The 20,852-nt window shown below is 38.9% G+C and overlaps 2 protein-coding genes across 5 annotated transcripts in view; one reads left to right on the plus strand and one right to left on the minus strand.

The window, feature by feature from the left end:
- The window catches only part of cd99 (CD99 molecule), a 34,012-nt gene extending 21,438 nt beyond the window's left edge, over window positions 1–12,574 (minus strand). For 2 of the 3 annotated variants that reach the window (XM_017715092.2, XM_017715090.2), the window contains exon 1: window positions 12,281–12,569. In XM_017715092.2, the coding sequence (XP_017570581.1) occupies window positions 12,281–12,338 (58 nt within the window). In that variant the 5' untranslated portion in view covers window positions 12,339–12,569. Of the gene's footprint in view, window positions 1–12,280 lie in introns of all 3 variants that reach the window. The other variant, XM_017715091.2, reaches the window with a different exon arrangement.
- Window positions 12,575–14,734: 2,160 nt separating this feature from the next.
- Window positions 14,735–20,852, plus strand: part of dhrsx (dehydrogenase/reductase (SDR family) X-linked) — a 79,163-nt gene continuing 73,045 nt past the window's right edge. Inside the window, exon 1 of one of the 2 annotated variants that reach the window (XM_017715094.2) lies at window positions 14,735–15,221. The gene's annotated coding sequence lies outside the window, so the exon portion shown is untranslated. The remainder of the gene's footprint in view (window positions 15,222–20,852) is intronic. The other variant, XM_017715095.2, reaches the window with a different exon arrangement.

Here is a 20,852-nt window from a genome sequence, read left to right on the forward strand (position 1 = left end):
TAGCAGAGTTTTTCTTCATAGAACTGATACATTATGACTCAAACATTATGACTAAAACAAACATCATGACTTCAAGCAGAAAACAGCTTCAGAGGTGCCCAGAAAGGTTCTTTGGAGTGATGCCACTGGTAGAACCACTGGTAGTTCTCTAAAGAACCTTTCAATGGATGTGTGAAAAATGTTTAAGTGTTTAAAGTTTAAAGAACCTCCACATAATGTAAAAGTTTGAAACCAAATAAATGTTTTTTTTTCTGTGAAATGTATATCCAAGCCAGAACTCATTAAGGAAACTTCATTTGTGAGAGTATAGTATATTTTCAGATCTCACTTACTGTCACAAATAGCTTTAGAAGTACACATAATATTTCAAGTCAAGCACCTAATTAATACATAATAATTAACAGCAGCCGGTGTGGTGATTTCACAGTTAATGCGACTGCTAATAATCAACTGAAGTAAGTCTCAGGCTTCCAAAGTGTTCAGCATGGAAAAAACATTGCACCATTATTTTCTTGCAGGTCCATAAAACACAGACATTCAACAAACCAAAAACAGATGACTCAAGGTTCTCAGTCCAACTCCACTGTGGCTGGCTGTCTTTGTAAAAGAGGTGGGTGACACTCTTAAAGGGGAGTCCTACCCATTTTTTAAAATTTCGGCATGATGATAGTTCTATCATCAAGATGTCATTCAGGGGGGTTTGCTATGTGATTCTCCGCTCCCAAGAAACATACTAAGTCAGATAGGAACCAGACATCTGAAGCTTTTTATGTCTCTAATGACTCTCTCACAGAATGTTCTTATGCATAAAGATAACCAATACGTTACTGGAAAACCTATAGAAAACCTATTTGTTCAATGATTTTTAGGATGTTTAGGATAGTAAATAAAATAGTTATGTTTGCATTGTAGACAATGGGGTCCCTGTTTTTTATCACCTCCAATGCAAAACAAAAAAGCTCAGTCAGTAAGTGGCTTTTCAAATAATTATAAAATAAACCATATGCAAATCAATGATGGAGAACTTGTTACATACAGTTCCTTAAAGGAGAAATTAATGCATCAGCAAAAATGGTTCTGCTATCTACTAGTGGAAAAACATGTTTTGGAACCACATTGAACCCCTTTTTGTGAAAATCTGATCAATGGTAAAACAGTAGTAAATTGTAAAAAAAAAGTTGTATTTTGGGACTATTTGGCCATATAACAGCTTACATGTACTCCTTTGCCATGAATAGCTTTTAAAAATGTCAATTTTAGGTAAATCTGATCTTAAAACTATCATAAAACAATGTCTCAAATGTCAGGCAATGCATCTGCAATCACTGCATGTAAGAACTTTCTGTGAGGGAGTCATTAGAGGCACTGAACTCTTTAGACTTTTGGTTCCTATTACCACCAATGTGAACAATTCTGATCCATGTTTCTCTACAACATAAAAGGTCACATCAGACCACTCTGAATGACTTTGTTTACATCTTACCCAGTTAATTATGCAGAAACTGTCAAGAATCTGTGGAATTCTCCTTTAATTATCCTTCTGAATTACACCTAAGGCTAAATTCAATGTGCAGCATTCATGCTGCGTCAGGTTTTCATTTGAATGGTTCCTCTTGCCTGCCATGCTCTGTTCTTGTATTTAATATATTATTTATATTGACATATATTAGGGGTGGGCGATATGGCTTAAAATCAACACACAAAGTCACTTTTATGCTACATATATGCATCATGTAATTTAGCTTTTCTGATGTTTGATAAATTGGAACAGACAAAAACAGATTAGAGGGATGTTATATGCCATAGCACATGTGTTTTATGTGCTGTCTGGTTGATTCTCTTTGTTACAGTGTGCCCTACGATCCATTGGTGGCTTACGTTCTACTCAGGCAACTAATCAGGAGGAACAACAGAAGTGGAAGAGGAGGAGCTTCGGCTTTAAGCACCTGCGGAGACAAGATGGCAGCAATATTTTGCATAACTAAGAGCTTAGATGAAATTCTTTGTCAGCCCTGTTGGTAATCCTGTGAAGTGTCCTTGATGAGTTCAGGCCTGGAAACATGCAGGCTAGTTTGGGCACCTATACTCTACCAACATTTAGGAAGCCATTTGTTAGACACACTAGGTAGGATGGTGGTGCCGCATATGTATTTATGTTTTGTTTAGTTTTCAGTTAGAGGAGATATCTTATTTGTTTAGAGTAGGGTCAGGTAGATTATTTGGTCCTGGTTGTCCGTGGCCGTTTTCCCCAGGAAAGAACCAACCTGGTTTTTCTGGTTTCTAGAAAGGCTGACATTGAAACTTTGTATGCTTGACAATGTTGAACTGTCCACCTTGTATATGTTATAGAGTGTATGTGATGGATTTCCAGCTTAAAGTCTCTTGTGTTTAAATCACTTCTCTTCTTCCACAACATTTTCCATACCTGCCTCATGTTTGCACCTCCTATCCCCTAGACTAAACCGAGGGTCGTAACAAAGGCCACGTTTAAAAGCTACAATCAAAATCTATGAACATATTGATTTGTCTTGTATGTTTCACATGCTGCGCATGACTGAATTCAATTAAACAGGACTAATTATGGTCTGTTTGTAATAAAATATGCACTTCAGTGTTCTTTAGGTACTGATGGCATCCACAATATTCTCAGAAAAGCATATTGTGGTGTATCACAAGCCCGATAAAATACTGTCATATTTCCCACCCTTAATGTACATAGATTTGGTTAGGTACCCATAAGATGTCATTTTTACAGCATAAAAAAAAAATTAAAGGATGTGTGTATTTGACTTAATGCAGTCACTGTACCGGACTGCAGGGGTGAAGAGGGAACTGAGCCATAAGGCATAGCTCTCTGTTTACCGGTCGGTCTACATCCCGACCCTCACCTATGGTCATGAGCTGTGGGTAATGACTGAAAGAACAAGATCGCGAATACAAGTGGTGGAAATAAGCTTTCTTCGAATGGTGGCTGCTACACTCTATTCGATAGAGTGAGGAGCTCGGTCTTCCGGGAGGAGCTCAGAGTAGAGCCGCTACTCCTCCGCATTGAGAGGAACCAGCTGATGTGGTTCGGGCATCTGATACAGATGCACCCTGGACGCCTCCCCGTGGGGGTGTACCAGGCACGGCCTACCAGGACAAGACCCCAGGGTCGTCCTAGGACCCGCTGGAGGGTTTATATCTCCAAGTTGGCCTGGGAGCGTCTTGGGGTCCCCAGGAATGAGCTGGAGGAAGCTGCAGTGGACAGGATCGTCTGGGATTCTCTGCTCTCTCAACTGCTACTGCAAGCTTATCTAGACTGAACGGTTAACGACGATGATAATGATGACGATGACTTAAGTATTCATTGTAAGTATGCATCATGCTATAAGAAGCTGTCTCATGGGCCGATAGTTTGAGACCCCTAATTTAAAAATGGTTAAACTGCTCTCAGATCAATGTAAAGGTGCAACATTAACACCACTTAAGAAGGCTTAAGAAGGCATCTAGGTGCTCCACCTTATCCTGTGTATGCTCTAAAATACATTCTTCAGATACACCCTTTTTAATTCAAACACTATTCACACACTCTCTTTTACCGTAAAACTCACTCTGGCTAGAAGCTGCAGTCTTGTTTTCAAGCTTAAATTCACTGAACTAAGACAAGCTTCTCGTTCCCAAAATAAACCTGAAACAGCAAAGCTGCTTTAAATCTATGAAATGCCAGCTGCAGATACTTCCCTCATTATTAAACACGGGCACCACTGTCTGTGTGTGTCATATTCAAAACACGAAACCAACATGTCAGTGAATATTCTGTATGATAGGTTGCCAGGGCAATGTTTTGTTGTTATTGTGGTTTGCTCGTACCCCTTGGGTGACTAAACGGTGAGTCAGAACTGAAACTAGAAGGCAGTCTTTTTAACTGGGTGGGGCTGTATCCTTTGTCTACTCTGCTTTACGCAAACACTCCAGCACTTTTCAGCTCTAACGTCTCTCTGCTGCATCCATGGAAGCCCCTTTCTGGCTGTTAGAAGAGCGGAAACAGCAGCAGTATGTCAAGGTTTTGAACTGTAACGTTAATTATACTTTCAAACTTTTATTCCAAAACAAGGACTTTTATAAAACGTTTGACCTAAAATAATTACCTATTTCTTTCTGATATTTTGATATATATTCAGATATATTCAGATTTTTTTCACAATGAAAGTTGCCAAAATCATAAGCACAAATTTCTGTGATCAATTCTTTAAAGAAAACATTCGTTTGATATATTTAAGAATGACAAATCTAAAGAAAATACACGATTATTGTAAGATAGAAAGTCAAACCAGAAACAGAAAGAGCAAAGCAAATATGACACAAATACGTTTTTGTACATTTTTTTCACTATCAAAGACCACATGTCACTCTACATGTGTAGGTTTTTAAGCAATGCTGATAATGGTAAGAAAAGAGGTCAATCAGATACACTGTCGTTTCTCTGGGGACTATTTTGCGACATAACCTCCACCATGAATAGCTATTAAAAAACATTTTAGGCCAAAACCTCAACTCAGAACTCAGGCATCAGGAAATGCATTCTCAACCATTTCATGTAATAACGTTCTGTGAGAGAGAGAGAGCACCAAAATGAGCAGTTCTGCCTCTAGAATTTCACATCAAACCATTTTGAATGACTTTATTTACATTTTTGCCATTTTTTTATGTCAATTTATGCCAAAACCTTAAAGAGGTGAAATTCCTCTTTAATATTTCCATTCACGGCTTAGTAGAATATTCAGTTTAATGACTCAAGCTGTGCTTTATAATGACCACAAGCTACTATGTTAGCCCCAAGTTAGCACAGTAGCCAGAAGTTAACACGCTAGACACAGTACAATAATACAATGACACTTTATACTTTATGATAGAGTACAATACAATAGGCTACAATACAATCTGCTATAATACATTGTATTGTTACATCCCTTGTGTTGTGAGTCAACAGGCTTTCGGTTTTTATACTGAGAACAGAGAAACACATCAAAATGAGTGCATAAAGTCAGTCCACTACAGACATGGGTATGGAGGTCTAGAGAAGCCATGAGGTAGTTACAATTTTCTGGATTGTTATCAAAGTTGTTAACTTGAGACTACAAAATAATCAACTTGTTACCTCCAGAAAACAATCCAGACAATTATAACAACAGCTCATGGCCTTCCATACATGGAAGATGAATTTAGTTTGAAAAAGTATAAGGTGTACATGCAGCACAGAAAATCAACAAGGTTAACAATGTATGAAAGTCAGCATTATGTCAACACTAGATAACCCGTTTGGCTGGCTTGTTTAAGCTGGGGTCATTTTAAGCATGGCTCATTTAGGCATTTGTGATGTATGGCTGTATTTGAGACTGACTAAACCCCTGATTACAGAGTACATTAAAGGCAATAAAATGATAAATAAACCTCTCACTAGAAGTAAATGGCTGCTTTATTAATATGAAAGTAATAGACAATTTTAGCATTCTGCCAAAAGTTCGGCTTTTTTTCCCCATGAAAAAAAAACAATGGGCTCTACATCTGCTTTCCTCTTGAGAGGAAGTCATTTTCCATGTGCAGGAAAGCTCAACCATAAATTCATGCAACATGTAAACATGCCACAGTGAAACCTATAAAAAGTAAAATGATAACAGTAACAATAAACTGACACACATAAACTAAAGCATAATCTTCCCTACAGATTAGTGTATCCCAGTGAATACTACACTCTGTACTTGTTGCATGTAAGTATGCAGTTAGTCTACACACCTCTAACCACAAACTGGGGGGATGTTTCCATTTTCCGTTTCTTCCCAAAGCTGATGTTGGGTTTGCACTGAGGGAGCTGGCGCTGGCCATGTTTGTTTGGTGATATTTAGCATATGACCGTGAATACACTGGAAACATCATGGCACAAAGTAAACCTCACTATGCTGTATTAACCTTCAGATGTTGCAGTTATCACCAACAATAATTAAAGCATTTTGTCATTCCAGGTTTGTCATTCCGCAAGCTGAGAAATTCTGCGGAAAGTGTAGATTCTAAACTATTCAATCTTCCTCCATAGAAGAGGAGATATTTTATTATGATTTGAATTTCATCAAAAGCTATTGCTGTGTACTAAGTCTTGTTTTGAACTCACAACTTTGAAGATCTAACAGTCTTTTGCGATTTAACAAACTGAGCAACTCGCAAGCAGTCAAGTCTGAGAATTTGGTGACATTCCCTTAAAGGAGAATTCAATCAGTTTTTCAAAATTACTGCATAATTCAATCTCTGATATGTAAAGAACGTAATTCAGAGCAGTTTGGTGTAAAATGGTTCATGGTAGAGACTTTTACTGACTCAGATATCTTCACAGTGTTGGTGAAATGAAGGAGTATATATAGTCATTTTATTCTCTATCCAAAACCACCACTGAACCAACACGTGTCTTCTGAGTTTTAAATATAATTTTAATAGCAATAAATTGCTATTAAAATCTGAAAAGAAGTCTTCTTTGGTGGTCTATTATGCCTTATAACACCCTCTATGAATCAAGGAAAAAAACTTCCACAAAACTGCCATAATACACTGTCTTAGACATCGGGCAATAGCTAAAATGAAGCATTTCCCAGCAAATCACTCTGATTGACTTTGTTTACATCATAGAAATTTAACCCACTAAAATGCCCAGCTTATTACATATTAAAGTTTGTTATTTAGTAACTACAGGGACTTCAATGCAAACTGGCTGAACTTTTGGTAGTGTGTAGTTAAAACTCTGGGCCTGCTGGTGGGCCTTGGCCACGTAAGTGATTAATTATGCAGATCTGTTGACCAGTGATCAATACACTTAATGAGCAGTACCCATGTACGTATGTTCTGAGTTTTTATATGCATTGTTGATAAAGATAAACTGACAGAAGCTTCCTTTACTGTCAGAATGACAGTGTGTTTTTTTTTCTTGAAAGCACCATTTAGAGTGTAATCAGGATCGGTAAATAAATCAGCGTGATACTGATTTCTTTAATCAGAGTAGCAATACAGCACAGCTAATGTGTGACTTACATTCCAATGCATGCATTATTTCACAAAGGTAGTTTGTAAGGTAATTTGTTAGAAAATGTTCTTTACATATTTAACACACGTAACAACAGCGCTGATAAATCATGTTATTAACGGTAAAGGGTTGACTAAATGGGAGAAATGACTGCCTCATCCTTAAAGGTTAACTGAAATGGTTTGCCAATTACCCAAACTTGGTCTAGCTTTCCAAAACTTCCAAAAGCATTGATGATCATGCATTAACATAAGAGGCACATGAATAAGTCAAGGCTGTAATTTTTCCATAAGCTGTCCGAGTAAACCCAATAAATCAGGTTTTACACTGTAACAGCAAGAAGACACCATGCACGCATCTGGTGATCAGTGTAGATCTGGTGATCATACTGATTTAGGAATAAGGCCTGCTGTCACGATTGGCCCCTCCCTGTCCTGTCCATGTGCTCGTGTTGTGTTTACTTCCCAGTCCTGTCCATGTGCTTCTTTGTTTTGGTTTTTAATCTGGCCCCTTGTTTTGTGACTCCGCCCCTGATTGTTCCCACCTGTGTTTCCGCCTATCCCTCGTTAACCCTTGTATTTAAGCCCTGTGTTTTTCCTGAGTTTCTTGTTGGTCTTTGTTTGTAAGCCTGTTTGAATGTGCTGATTGCTTGATGTGTTTGTTTTGCTTGTTCGGTTCAGCATTTGGATTTCCATGTTCTTTGTCATGTCTGTCCCTCCTGCTCTCTGCATTGGCCATTTGAACCTGGACTGTATCGACCACGACCCTGGATTTGCCCTTAATAAAAGTCGCTTATCTCAGCACATGCGTCCGCCTCCTCGCTCCCCGGCATCACACCTGCTAAATCAAGCTGTTATCAGAGACACTGATCTCAGTCTAGTGCAGAAACAGACATGGCCCATATCCTACACTTTCCTTCTATTTTATTTTTTGCCCTAATGTGCACTCACACATGTGGCTTTATGTACCAAAAATGGGCTAAATATTTTTCCATTTGTACATTTTCTAACATCTCTTTATCTCTAAGAATTAAACTGGCTCTTTTTAATACTGATGTATGTAAAAGACGTCGGTCCTGATTGTCTGCCATGTGCCTCATTCAGAAGGCAGTCTGGGCTGAAACACTCCTTAGAACTTCAATGTGAATGGGCAGGGCTAAGCTGCTGTAGGTGGGTGTGTATAAAAAGAGTTGGTTTCTTGCAATATAACCAAAACAATACATTTAAAAGAGCAGAGTATTCACCATGCATGTTAGAAAGTGAATTGTATGTTTTACACAATGTTACTACTACATTAAAAACTCTTTAAAAACAAAAAAATTCAACGTTCCATGATATGAGCCCTTTAAAAAGAGATCAAAACACTAAAACTAGCTGCAAGTCACTTGATACTACTTTTAAGTCTAGTACTGAGTTTTCCAAGTTATGTAAACTGTTAAGGGCTTTGGCCAAATTACGTTTTGTTGATTTTGTAAGTGAAAATAAGTCAACACATTCTCTTTTTCTTAAGATGCACTCCTGCAAAGGTTACAACATTGATGCCAATGAGCAAGTTCTGACACATCTACCCACTGGCTTTTATTATAAGTGCGCATCGAGTCAACGAGTTTTCTGTTACATATAAAAATTTGGTTGAAAAAAAAAATACAGTTCTCCTTTAAAGGAGGAGGTTTAGACGCAGCCCATCTTCAGATGTGACCACCTCATCTGGCAGACAGTGCAAAGCCTGCGGTTTGCTACGCACCCTGTTACAGTCATGGCATCACAGGAAGTGGAAAGACTGCCAGTCACGAGAAGGCAAACAGAACTCAGTGTGCAGAATGACTTCTCTTATAGTACCTCACTTAAAAGAGAAACTGGCCTATGCTGATTGTCTGTGTGGCTAACACTAAATACGCAAGTTGTAAATACTACTGGATGGGGTCGGGTATCTTTGCAGTTGTGTAGTATAGAGGCTTTTTAAAGGGCCCTTATCCTATATTTTTCTTGTATTGTGATTATTTTTCGACCCCTTCTTTCAATTCTTTTAAATTGAACAGATTGTTACTGTAAAAGTTCCAACACTGCCAGCCAAACTGCATTTTTTGTTGATTTTCTAAGTGAAAATAAGTCAATACATTCTCTACATGGTCTATAAATGTGGAGTGTTCTGCTTGTTTTAGTGCATCATTTTTTTCATTTAAAAATAAAACATAATATCTAAAATGTGCCATTTCTTTTACAAAGACCACATTTGTTTCAACATGTTAAATTCAGTAAATAAACAGTAATTGCGCATCAAAATGCACAATTATGTGTTCTCTGTAGAGGAGGAGGTAACTCATTTTCACATCAAAAATCAGCAAAATGTGATTTGGCCTTGGACACCCAAACTTGTTCACACGACTATATGTAAATGAGCACTGTTCTGATTGGCTGCCGCATACTTTGCCTCATTCAACAAGCAGTCTAAACTAGAACAGTATTACTTCAGCATGAATGGGCACAGCCAAACTGCTGTAGGCTGAATGAGTGTATAAACGTAAATGTGTTGATAAATAAAATGAATTAAATAAACGGTTTAATGTTTGAAGTATTTGTAGCTTACAGTATTACAGCACTTACAACTTAGGTTCCATAAAGAATGTGTGGACTGGGGAGTGAATGAAACTTTAACACCGTGTATTTACTACGAACTGCTTGATTTATAAAAATAATTGAGTTATAATTATATTGTCCCTTTTAGGGTGCAAGGTGACTCTGTCTAACTCTAAAATGGCTGTATTCACATACTAATCCTTATAGTAATAAACACTCTGTAATATGCAACAGGTTTGTTATATGAGGCGTAATGTAGAGGTGGGCAATGTGACCATATATTATTGTTATCATGTCATGCTATGGGTAGAACTGGCGCTTCTAGAACACCAAACAACATCTGCAAAGAGGCAGATGTAGACCACCTGTCATCAACACTCTATAATACCTGCTATATAACTATAATAATCTACGCTCATTGCCCATTTTACCAGGTCCATTTACCATATCAGTGTTTTCTGTAGTTCTAAAAAATACAGATGATAGTCTATCTATTCATCTGTGGTCTGTAAGTATATATGCTAAGTGGACCTGATAAAATGGACAATGAGTGTAGAAAAAAGTAAGGATGGGCAATATGATACTGGTAAATTACATAGTAAATTACATCACCATATGTTTTTAGACATTCTAGATATAATCAGTACAGTACAGGCAAATTCCACTGAAATTTTTAACTTCTGCATATTTCAGTTATTGATATGTAAACAATTAAGTGGGTTATTTTAGAGAAACTTACTCACGTTTCTTTACAATGGTGGGTATAGGAATCAGGGATCTCAATGTCTACAAGGCAAATGTAACGTTTTTCACTATCCAAGATGACCAGTGAATCATTATTTGTCTTCTTAGTTTTCATTTGTCATGTTGATTAATGCTGATCAAATCTGAAGTAAGTTCTATTTTGCCATACAAGGCCCAGCATGTTTTTAGAGGTAAACACTTCAGATGTCTGGTTCCTATCACCACCACTGTGCATAATTCGGACTCAGTAAGTTTCTGTAGAATGGAGCATTTCACATCAGACGGCTCTGAACGACTTTTACATCTTAACAACTTAATTATGCAGACATTTTTAAAAATAAGCCATTTCCCTTTAAAGCATGCTTCAAAAAACTACACGTTTTATTACATAACACCACTGAGCCCATCTGACTTTTACGCTGTATGTAAAAAACATTCAATAGCAACTGCGTTTATTAAATGCAGCACTTCTGAGGCTCTTTTTATCTGTGTAAACTTATCAAACCTCTGAAAAAAATGAAATATTGTGATACATATCATGCATCAAGGAAGTGTGTTTAAATATTTGTTTTCCCGATACTTTTCATTTTCCTATGTTTCACTGTCTTTTGTGTACCAGCGCTGTTTTGCTGCTGCATTTTGACTGTTCCAGCTGTGTGAGCTGTGAGCTTCACTGCTGGACAGGCTAACTCACATGCTATTGTGTACAAATTGCAGCTGAAGCGCTTCATGTGACTAAAAATAGGACAGAGTTAAGACCCCCTCCCCCCATTTTCCACAACTTCTGAAATATGCTGCCATACACACACACACACACACACACACACATACATACATATCACACATACATACATATATATACATGTATCACTTTGCAAGATGATCTTTGCCATGTAATATTTTTACACGGCACTAAAGCTAAGAGGCCCAGTCTTAAAACATGCTGTCACGTGGGACCAACACTTTTCAGAGCAATTTGCCCCACTATGACTCACGGATGCATGATTCATGTAGAGAGCATGTGAGGTTTTCCCAGTGCTGACCGATATATCATCTACGCCAGTACACCGTGATACTGACATGCTCAGTTTTGATACTGTGTTCCAGTTTCAGCTCTACATTGACATAATGCCTATAAAACAGCAGCATTCTGTTGCCAAACGGTTTGTTATTAGCTTTTTTGTGTTCTCCTTTAACCGCAGCTTATGGCATTTACTGGTTGCGTCAGATGGTTTTTGAAACAGCAGTTTCAAAGCGTCTCCTTTCTGAAAATGTGCTTTCTGCCTTGTTAAGTTTTCAACACATTCCTAAAGCACAGAGTAGTTGCACTCGGGCATGTACTCCATGTTGGTCTAAGCTGGTTTAGGCCGGTCTGATGCTGGTGTAGCTGGTCACCCAGCATGGCCATGGTGGTTAACAAGCATACCAGCATCCAAAACACAACATATGGAGCTTTGCTGGTGACAGACCATGCTGGTCTGGGCTAGTTCTTCTAGCAGGGATATTTATACATTATATAATAATAATTCATGATAATCACTGTAATCTATATCACCCAACATTCATATTCCCATATGCCACAGTCTCCTATGGGCCTCTGCTGAACGAGACACTGAACTTTATGATAATCTCACCGGTCTTTAGGCAGAACATATCAGGATGTGGCGTATTAAGGCTGTAAAGCGCTACTTTAACACCTCTCGGCTTAAAGCACTGACTGAATGAAGTACATATCACTAAACTGACGTTATGAGCTCATCATTTACATTAATAACCGTTACTAAAGCAGGTTCCAGGCTGGCACAGGGTTTTTTTAGCAGAGTTAACAATCAGTACCGACTGACTAAAGCACAACCTGCAGCAATGCTAAAGAACTTAGTCAAAGTCAGCAGCGTGTAAGGACTTCGCCTACCTTGCGCCCGCGAGCCCGCGAGACTTGCCAAGACTAAGATCCACAGGTATGAAGTCATGGTGCAGTGAGAAAGCGCCCTGTTTGGTGTCCGAGAGTAAGAAAAGACGCTGAAAGAGCAGCAGCAGGGCTGTTGGAGGAGCGGGCTCTCTGTGTGTGAGCTCGGGCAGGAGGAGCAGTGTAGAAAGTGCAGGGTGTGTCTCGGTCTGTAAACTCCTGCAGGCAGTCAGGCAGTCAGGCAGGCAGGCGGCAGCGCTGCGCAGGCTGTGAGAGCCAGGCTGAGATGAGGAGTCTGAGCGCTGCAGGCCTGCCTGCTCGGGGCGTGTCGTGTGAATGTGCGTTTCACTGTGTTTGCTTGATTTGTCTCAGCTCTTTGATCATTCGAGCAGTTTAAAGATCAAAAACAACAACTTTTTCTCTGTCCTCTTCTTCTCTTCTGCTTCTTTTTCCTCTTATTATATACATTATATAATTATATATAATTGAAAGTTAGTGGAGGCAGATGATGACAGAAGATATAATTGAAAGTTATACACACACATATATATATATATATAGGTAGAGCCCTCATCTCCGTGTTGTTAGTAGAGGATGCAGTAGTATTGTTATTGTGGTTGTTGTTTTATTGTTGCTGTTATCAGGCTGTTATATACAGGTAACGTATTAATACTCACTGGGTATTCTTATTAATAATAATATCAATAATAATAATAATAATAATGATGTGCAGTTTTGGAGGAAAAAATGTGGCTCGTGCAAAAGTTCTGGCACTACACGTTGTGCTTTATTTTACATTTTATTTTTTCCCAATATGTTATACTTAACGAATAGAATTGTGAGCTGAAATTTGCAGACAAGTGCCGTATTTACGTTTATTCCGTATACTAGGTGTATTATGTGTTACTTGTTTTTCACTTAGGAAATCAACAGAACAGGGGTGCTCAAACTTTTGCATACAACTATAGCTCAGACTATGTAAGAAATTGCATCTATCTGTCTATTTATCTATCTATCTATCTATCTATCTATCTATCTATCTATCTATCTATCTATCTATCTATCTATCTCTCTCTGTGTCTATCTGTCTGTGTCTATCTGTCTGTATCTGTCTATATATCTATCTGTTAGTCTGTCTGTGGCTGTCTGTCTATATATCCATCTGTCTATCTGTCTGTGTCTGTCTGTCTGTCTGTCTGTCTATATATCTATCTGTCTGTCTATATATCCATCTGTCTGTCTGTCTGTGTCTGTCTGTCTATATATCCATCTGTCTATCTGTCTGTGTCTGTCTGTCTGTCTGTCTATATATCTATCTGTCTGTCTATATATCTATCTGTCTGTCTGTCTGTGGCTGTCTGTCTATATATCCATCTGTCTATCTGTCTGTGTCTGTCTGTCTGTCTGTCTGTCTATATATCTATCTGTCTGTCTGTCTGTGTCTGTCTGTCTATATATCCATCTGTCTATCTGACTGTGTCTGTCTGTCTGTCTGTCTATATATCTATCTGTCTATCTGACTGTGTCTGTCTGTCTGTCTACGTATTTTCTCTTCATGTATTAAACGTGTAATAAATCAACAGTAAGCGTCCAATGGACATTAAGGCCTCGCGCGCTGTTGTAAACGCACAAAAACAGAACGCTTGCTGTGTGGTTACCGCAACTGCCCTCAACCGTACTGACCAGGTGCCCTCGGTTCTGGCCCAGTTGCCCCTAACTGTGCCCTCTCGCACCCCCTGCGCTGTGTCGTCCTGCCCTCTAGTGTTCGCGCCGCGCAATCGCAGCTTCTGGAGCGTTTTGCGCTTTCAGTGCAGCACCGTGGTGCGCTAAAGCCTCTGACGGTCAGTCTCTCTCTCTCTCTCTCTCCCTCTGTCACTTCTCTCTCTCTCCGTCTCTCTCTCTCTCTCTCTCTCTCTCTCTCAATCTGTCAGTTCTCCCTCTCCGTCTCTCTCTCTCTCTCTCTCTCTCTCTCAATCTGTCAGTTCTCTCTCTCCGTCTCTCTCTCTCCCTCTGTCACTTCTCTCTCTCTCCGTCTCTCTCTCTCTCTCTCTCTCTCTCTCTCTCTCAATCTGTCAGTTCTCTCTCTCCGTCTCTCTCTCTCTCTCTCTCTCTATCTCTCTCTCTCAATCTGTCAGTTCTCTCTCTCCGTCTCTCTCTCTCTCTCTCTCTCTCTCAATCTGTCAGTTCTCTCTCTCCGTCTCTCTCTCTCTCTCCCTCTGTCACTTCTCTCTCTCTCCGTCTCTCTCTCTCTCTTTCTCTCTCTCTCCCTCTGTCAGTTCTCTCTGCGTCTCTCTCTCTCTCTCTCTCCCTCTCCCTCTGTCAGTTCTCTCTCTCTCTCTCTCTCTCTCTCTCTCTCCCTCTGTCAGTTCTCTCTGTCTCTCTCTCTCTCTCTCTCTCTCTCTCTCTCTCTCTCTCCCTCTCCCTCTGTCAGTTCTCTCTCTCTCTCTCTCTCTCTCTCTCTCTGTCTCTCTCTCTCTCTCTCTCTCTGCACCGGCTTTTATCAGTTCTGAGAGTCTTTAAGCTCGGACGCGTCCTCAGTGGACTGACCGTGTCCAGGCTCGCGTGTGTTTAGCAGTTGGCACCGCGGCGCAGAGCACAAGATCCAGAAAAAGACGAGAGAAAAGGAAAGAAAGTTTTTTTCTCCTCTTCTTCAAGCCTTGTTGGTGCATTTGGACGCGCGGATGCCTCGCTTGTCCTCCCCACGCGCCGTTCGGGTCGCGATGATCAGCGTGTGTCCGCGCGCAGCGATCGCCGAGTGACATGCAGTCGCTGATTTCTCCCGTGACCAAGGCGGTCCTGGTCGCGCTCTTCATCTTCGCCATCTTACTCATCCTCTACGTGATCCTGTGGTACATATGCAGGGACGTGGACTGCGACCATGGCATCTGAGCGCGTGCGGCGAGATACGCGCCTATTCGAGCGGACCGGTGGCCGAAGGGTGACCCTGGTGAGTGTCAAGGGGAGAGCACTGGGGGGGAGGGGGGTTTACTGGGAATATGAGGGGATGGCAACAGCATCCTCACGCTGTTCTGTTGCTCTTCTGCTTTTGTCGGTCAGGTATGAGTCATGTGTCTATAGGGCTTCACTCATTAAGACGTGACTGGTCTGCGTGCCGCCCCCGTCCCCCCACCCCCAACCCCACCCCACCTTTCAGCGCCTTCACAACGCTTTTACCACATGTTGCTTGGGATGCAAGTCAATTAGCTCTTTGTTGAAGTGACCGTAGCCCGAAATCGCCTCATAAACGGAGCCACACGGCGCCGCAGCAGCGCAGCGTGTCCTGCTCCGTCATTAAGCGAACCCGCACAGCGGTGGGAATAAAGTTCACTCGCGCTTTTGCGCATAGACGCGTTGTGAAGGGCTCATCATGGCTCGTGCGCTGGTCTCGCCATGCGCAGTTGTGTCACTCCGCAACTTTGCGACCCTACAGGTGACAGGCGATCCCCCTGAACCCCGTCTTTCCAGGACTAGACCCTCAGAGCTGAAGTACAACGTCCACATTACACTGTTGGTGCTTGTTCCACGGTGTTGCTTCAACACTGTGGCCAGATTAGGTGTTTGATCTACCGCCGCAGAAGTGACTGCAACCCTGCAAGTGTTTGTTCAACACCTTCGCCGCTTGTTAACGAGGTTTATTCAATGGTATAGGTGTTTATTCTTTACTCTATTTATTCAACATTTCATTATTTATTCAGAAGTTCTTATTTAACATTGTTGGGGTTTATTATACACAGCAAGTGGTCCGCGTTATAGCTGTTCATTCAGCAGTGTTGCTGATTCCTCAGTGGTAGAGGTGTTTATTCAATTTAACGTTGTTAGTGTTTATTCAACGCCCCTTCACTGTTTCTCCAATACTTATTTATTTAATGTTGTTAGTGTTTATTCAACGCCCCTTCACTGTTTCTCCAATACTTATTTATTTAATGTTGTTAGTGTTTATTCAACGCCCCTTCACTGTTTCTCCAATACTTATTTATTTAATGTTGTTAGTGTTTATTCAACGCCCCTTCACTGTTTCTCCAATACTTATTTATTTAATGTTGTTAGTGTTTATTCAACGCCCCTTCACTGTTTATCCAATACTTATTTATTTAACGTTGTTAGTGTTTATTCAACGCCCCTTCACTGTTTATCCAGTACTTATTTATTTAATGTTGTTAGTGTTTATTCAACGCCCCTTCACTGTTTATCCAATACTTATTTATTTAATGTTGTTAGTGTTTATTCAACGCCCCTTCACTGTTTCTCCAATACTTATTTATTTAATGTTGTTAGTGTTTATTCAACGCCCCTTCACTGTTTCTCCAATACTTATTTATTTAATGTTGTTAGTGTTTATTCAACGCCCCTTCACTGTTTATTCAATACTTATTTATTTAATGTTGTTAGTGTTTATTCAACGCCCCTTCACTGTTTATTCAATACTTATTTATTTAACGTTGTTAGTGTTTATTCAACGCCCCTTCACTGTTTATCCAGTACTTATTTATTTAATGTTGTTAGTGTTTATTCAACGCCCCTTCACTGTTTCTCCAATACTTATTTATTTAATGTTGTTAGTGTTTATTCAACGCCCCTTCACTGTTTCTCCAATACTTATTTATTTAATGTTGTTAGTGTTTATTCAACGCCCCTTCACTGTTTATTCAATACTTATTTATTTAATGTTGTTAGTGTTTATTCAACGCCCCTTCACTGTTTATCCAATACTTATTTATTTAACGTTGTTAGTGTTTATTCAACGCCCCTTCACTGTTTATCCAATACTTATTTATTTAATGTTGTTAGTGTTTATTCAACGCCCCTTCACTGTTTATTCAATACTTATTTATTTAATGTTGTTAGTGTTTATTCAACGCCCCTTCACTGTTTATCCAATACTTATTTATTTAACGTTGTTAGTGTTTATTCAACGCCCCTTCACTGTTTATCCAATACTTATTTATTTAATGTTGTTAGTGTTTATTCAACGCCCCTTCACTGTTTATTCAATACTTATTTATTTAATGTTGTTAGTGTTTATTCAACGCCCCTTCACTGTTTATCCAATACTTATTTATTTAATGTTGTTAGTGTTTATTCAACGCCCCTTCACTGTTTATCCAATACTTATTTATTTAATGTTGTTAGTGTTTATTCAACGCCCCTTCACTGTTTATTCAATACTTATTTATTTAATGTTGTTAGTGTTTATTCAACGCCCCTTCACTGTTTATCCAGTACTTATTTATTTAATGTTGTTAGTGTTTATTCAACGCCCCTTCACTGTTTATCCAATACTTATTTATTTAATGTTGTTAGTGTTTATTCAACGCCCCTTCACTGTTTATCCAGTACTTATTTATTTAATGTTGTTAGTGTTTATTCAACGCCCCTTCACTGTTTATCCAATACTTATTTATTTAATGTTGTTAGTGTTTATTCAACGCCCCTTCACTGTTTATCCAATACTTATTTATTTAACGTTGTTAGTGTTTATTCAACGCCCCTTCACTGTTTATCCAGTACTTATTTATTTAACGTTGTTAGTGTTTATTCAACGCCCCTTCACTGTTTATCCAGTACTTATTTATTTAATGTTGTTAGTGTTTATTCAACGCCCCTTCACTGTTTCTCCAATACTTATTTATTTAATGTTGTTAGTGTTTATTCAACGCCCCTTCACTGTTTATTCAATACTTATTTATTTAATGTTGTTAGTGTTTATTCAACGCCCCTTCACTGTTTATCCAATACTTATTTATTTAATGTTGTTAGTGTTTATTCAACGCCCCTTCACTGTTTATTCAATACTTATTTATTTAATGTTGTTAGTGTTTATTCAACGCCCCTTCACTGTTTATCCAATACTTATTTATTTAATGTTGTTAGTATTTATTCAACGCCCCTTCACTGTTTATCCAATACTTATTTATTTAATGTTGTTAGTGTTTATTCAACGCCCCTTCACTGTTTATCCAGTACTTATTTATTTAATGTTGTTAGTGTTTATTCAACGCCCCTTCACTGTTTATCCAGTACTTATTTATTTAATGTTGTTAGTGTTTATTCAACGCCCCTTCACTGTTTATCCAATACTTATTTATTTAATGTTGTTAGTGTTTATTCAACGCCCCTTCACTGTTTATCCAATACTTATTTATTTAATGTTGTTAGTGTTTATTCAACGCCCCTTCACTGTTTATCCAATACTTATTTATTTAACGTTGTTAGTGTTTATTCAACGCCCCTTCACTGTTTATCCAGTACTTATTTATTTAATGTTGTTAGTGTTTATTCAACGCCCCTTCACTGTTTATCCAGTACTTATTTATTTAACGTTGTTAGTGTTTATTCAACGCCCCTTCACTGTTTATCCAATACTTATTTATTTAATGTTGTTAGTGTTTATTCAACGCCCCTTCACTGTTTATCCAATACTTATTTATTTAATGTTGTTAGTGTTTATTCAACGCCCCTTCACTGTTTATTCAATACTTATTTATTTAATGTTGTTAGTGTTTATTCAACGCCCCTTCACTGTTTATCCAATACTTATTTATTTAATGTTGTTAGTGTTTATTCAATGCCCCTTCACTGTTTATCCAGTACTTATTTATTTAATGTTGTTAGTGTTTATTCAACCCCCCTTCACTGTTTATCCAGTACTTATTTATTTAATGTTGTTAGTGTTTATTCAACGCCCCTTCACTGTTTATCCAGTACTTATTTATTTAATGTTGTTAGTGTTTATTCAACGCCCCTTCACTGTTTATCCAGTACTTATTTATTTAATGTTGTTAGTGTTTATTCAACGCCCCTTCACTGTTTATCCAGTACTTATTTATTTAATGTTGTTAGTGTTTATTCAACGCCCCTTCACTGTTTATCCAATACTTATTTATTTAATGTTGTTAGTGTTTATTCAACGCCCCTTCACTGTTTATCCAATACTTATTTATTTAACGTTGTTAGTGTTTATTCAACGCCCCTTCACTGTTTATCCAATACTTATTTATTTAACGTTGCTAGTGTTTATTCAACACCACACGCTGGTCATTTAACACTTACTGTTTGTTCAGTGCTGTAGGTATTTATTTAACATCATTTTACTATGTATTTAACACTTATTTATTTAATGTTGTCAGACATAATTCAATGCCACTTTATAGCTGTTCATTCAACATGGTTGCTGCTTTTTCAATGCTGTGTTTATTCAACACCATTTCACTATTTATTCAATGCTGCTATTCATTTAATGTTAATGTTTCTTCAACACTGTGATATAACAGTCCACTCAGCTCTGTTGTTCTTTGTTCAATGCTGTAGGTGTTTATTCAGCAGTATTTCACCATTTACTCAACAACATTGTTTTTTTTTTTGTGCTGTTCTTTATTTGACATTGTTGGTGTTCATCCAGTACTGTATTCATTCAGCACAGTAAGTGTCTGTTCAGCCTTGTTGTTGTTCATTCATTGCTGTAGGTGTTAATTCAGCACCATTTCACTAATTATGCAACATGAGCCTTCAGTGCTGTTCGCGATTTAGCATTGTCAGTGTTTATTCAACACTAAGTCTGTTACTGGAGTGTGTAGGTGCTCATTAAGCAAATGTTAGTTCATGAAGCTGTTAACTTAAGTGATACTTTTTTAATCCCACAAACGGGGAAATTTCACCTCCGCATTTAACCCATCCATGAAGTGAAACACCACATACACACTAGTGAATACACACACACTAGGGGGCAGTGAGCACACTTGCCCAGAGCGGTGGGCAGCCCTATCCACGGCGCCGGGGAGGGGGGGGGGGGGGGGGGGGTGGTTGGCGGGGGGGGCAGTTGGGGGTTAGGTATCTTGATCAAGGACACCTCAGTCATGGACTGTCAGCACTGGGGATCGGCCAGCAGCCTTACGGTCACAGGGCCAGTTCCCTAACCTCCAGCCCACAACTGCCCCATAATACCACACATGAGTGTTTATTTCACTCATTTAAACACTGATGTCATTCAGTCAACACTACTGCGAGAGTGAGTTCAGTATGTGTGCATTTGATACTGTATATATTTTTTTCAGATGCAGTAAGTGTAACACTGTGGTAACTCACCACTGTAGTACTGTAAGTGTGTATTCAGCACTGACGGTGTTTATTCCACACTGTCAGTCCACCACTCAGTTAAATCACCAACAACCACTGCAGGAGTTCATCCAACACGTTGAGTGAATTCTGTGCTGATGCTCTTCAATACTGTGGATGTTTGTTCAATGCTGCAGGTGTTCAATGCTGCAGGAGTTTCAGTGCTGTGCATAACTCTGTTTTAATTCAGAACTGGCTGCGTTGATTCAACGTTGTAGCTCTTTGCTCAGCATTGTTAGTGTTCAGTCAGTACTGCATTCAAAAACTGCATTATTTCAACATCGTGGGTGTGATCAAATACTTTTAAGAGGAACTCCACTGATCTTTTACCTGTTGCTGCATAGTTTAGCCTTTGAGATATGAGATATGAGAGGGGTTTGATGTGAAAGAATTCATTGTATGTTCACATTGCATGCCTCATTGCTCTATTCCAATTTTTCTGCTCAGATTCAGTCTTTCTGACATG

This window comes from Pygocentrus nattereri, chromosome 12, assembly GCF_015220715.1.
Source record: "Pygocentrus nattereri isolate fPygNat1 chromosome 12, fPygNat1.pri, whole genome shotgun sequence".
NCBI lineage: Eukaryota > Metazoa > Chordata > Actinopteri > Characiformes > Serrasalmidae > Pygocentrus > Pygocentrus nattereri.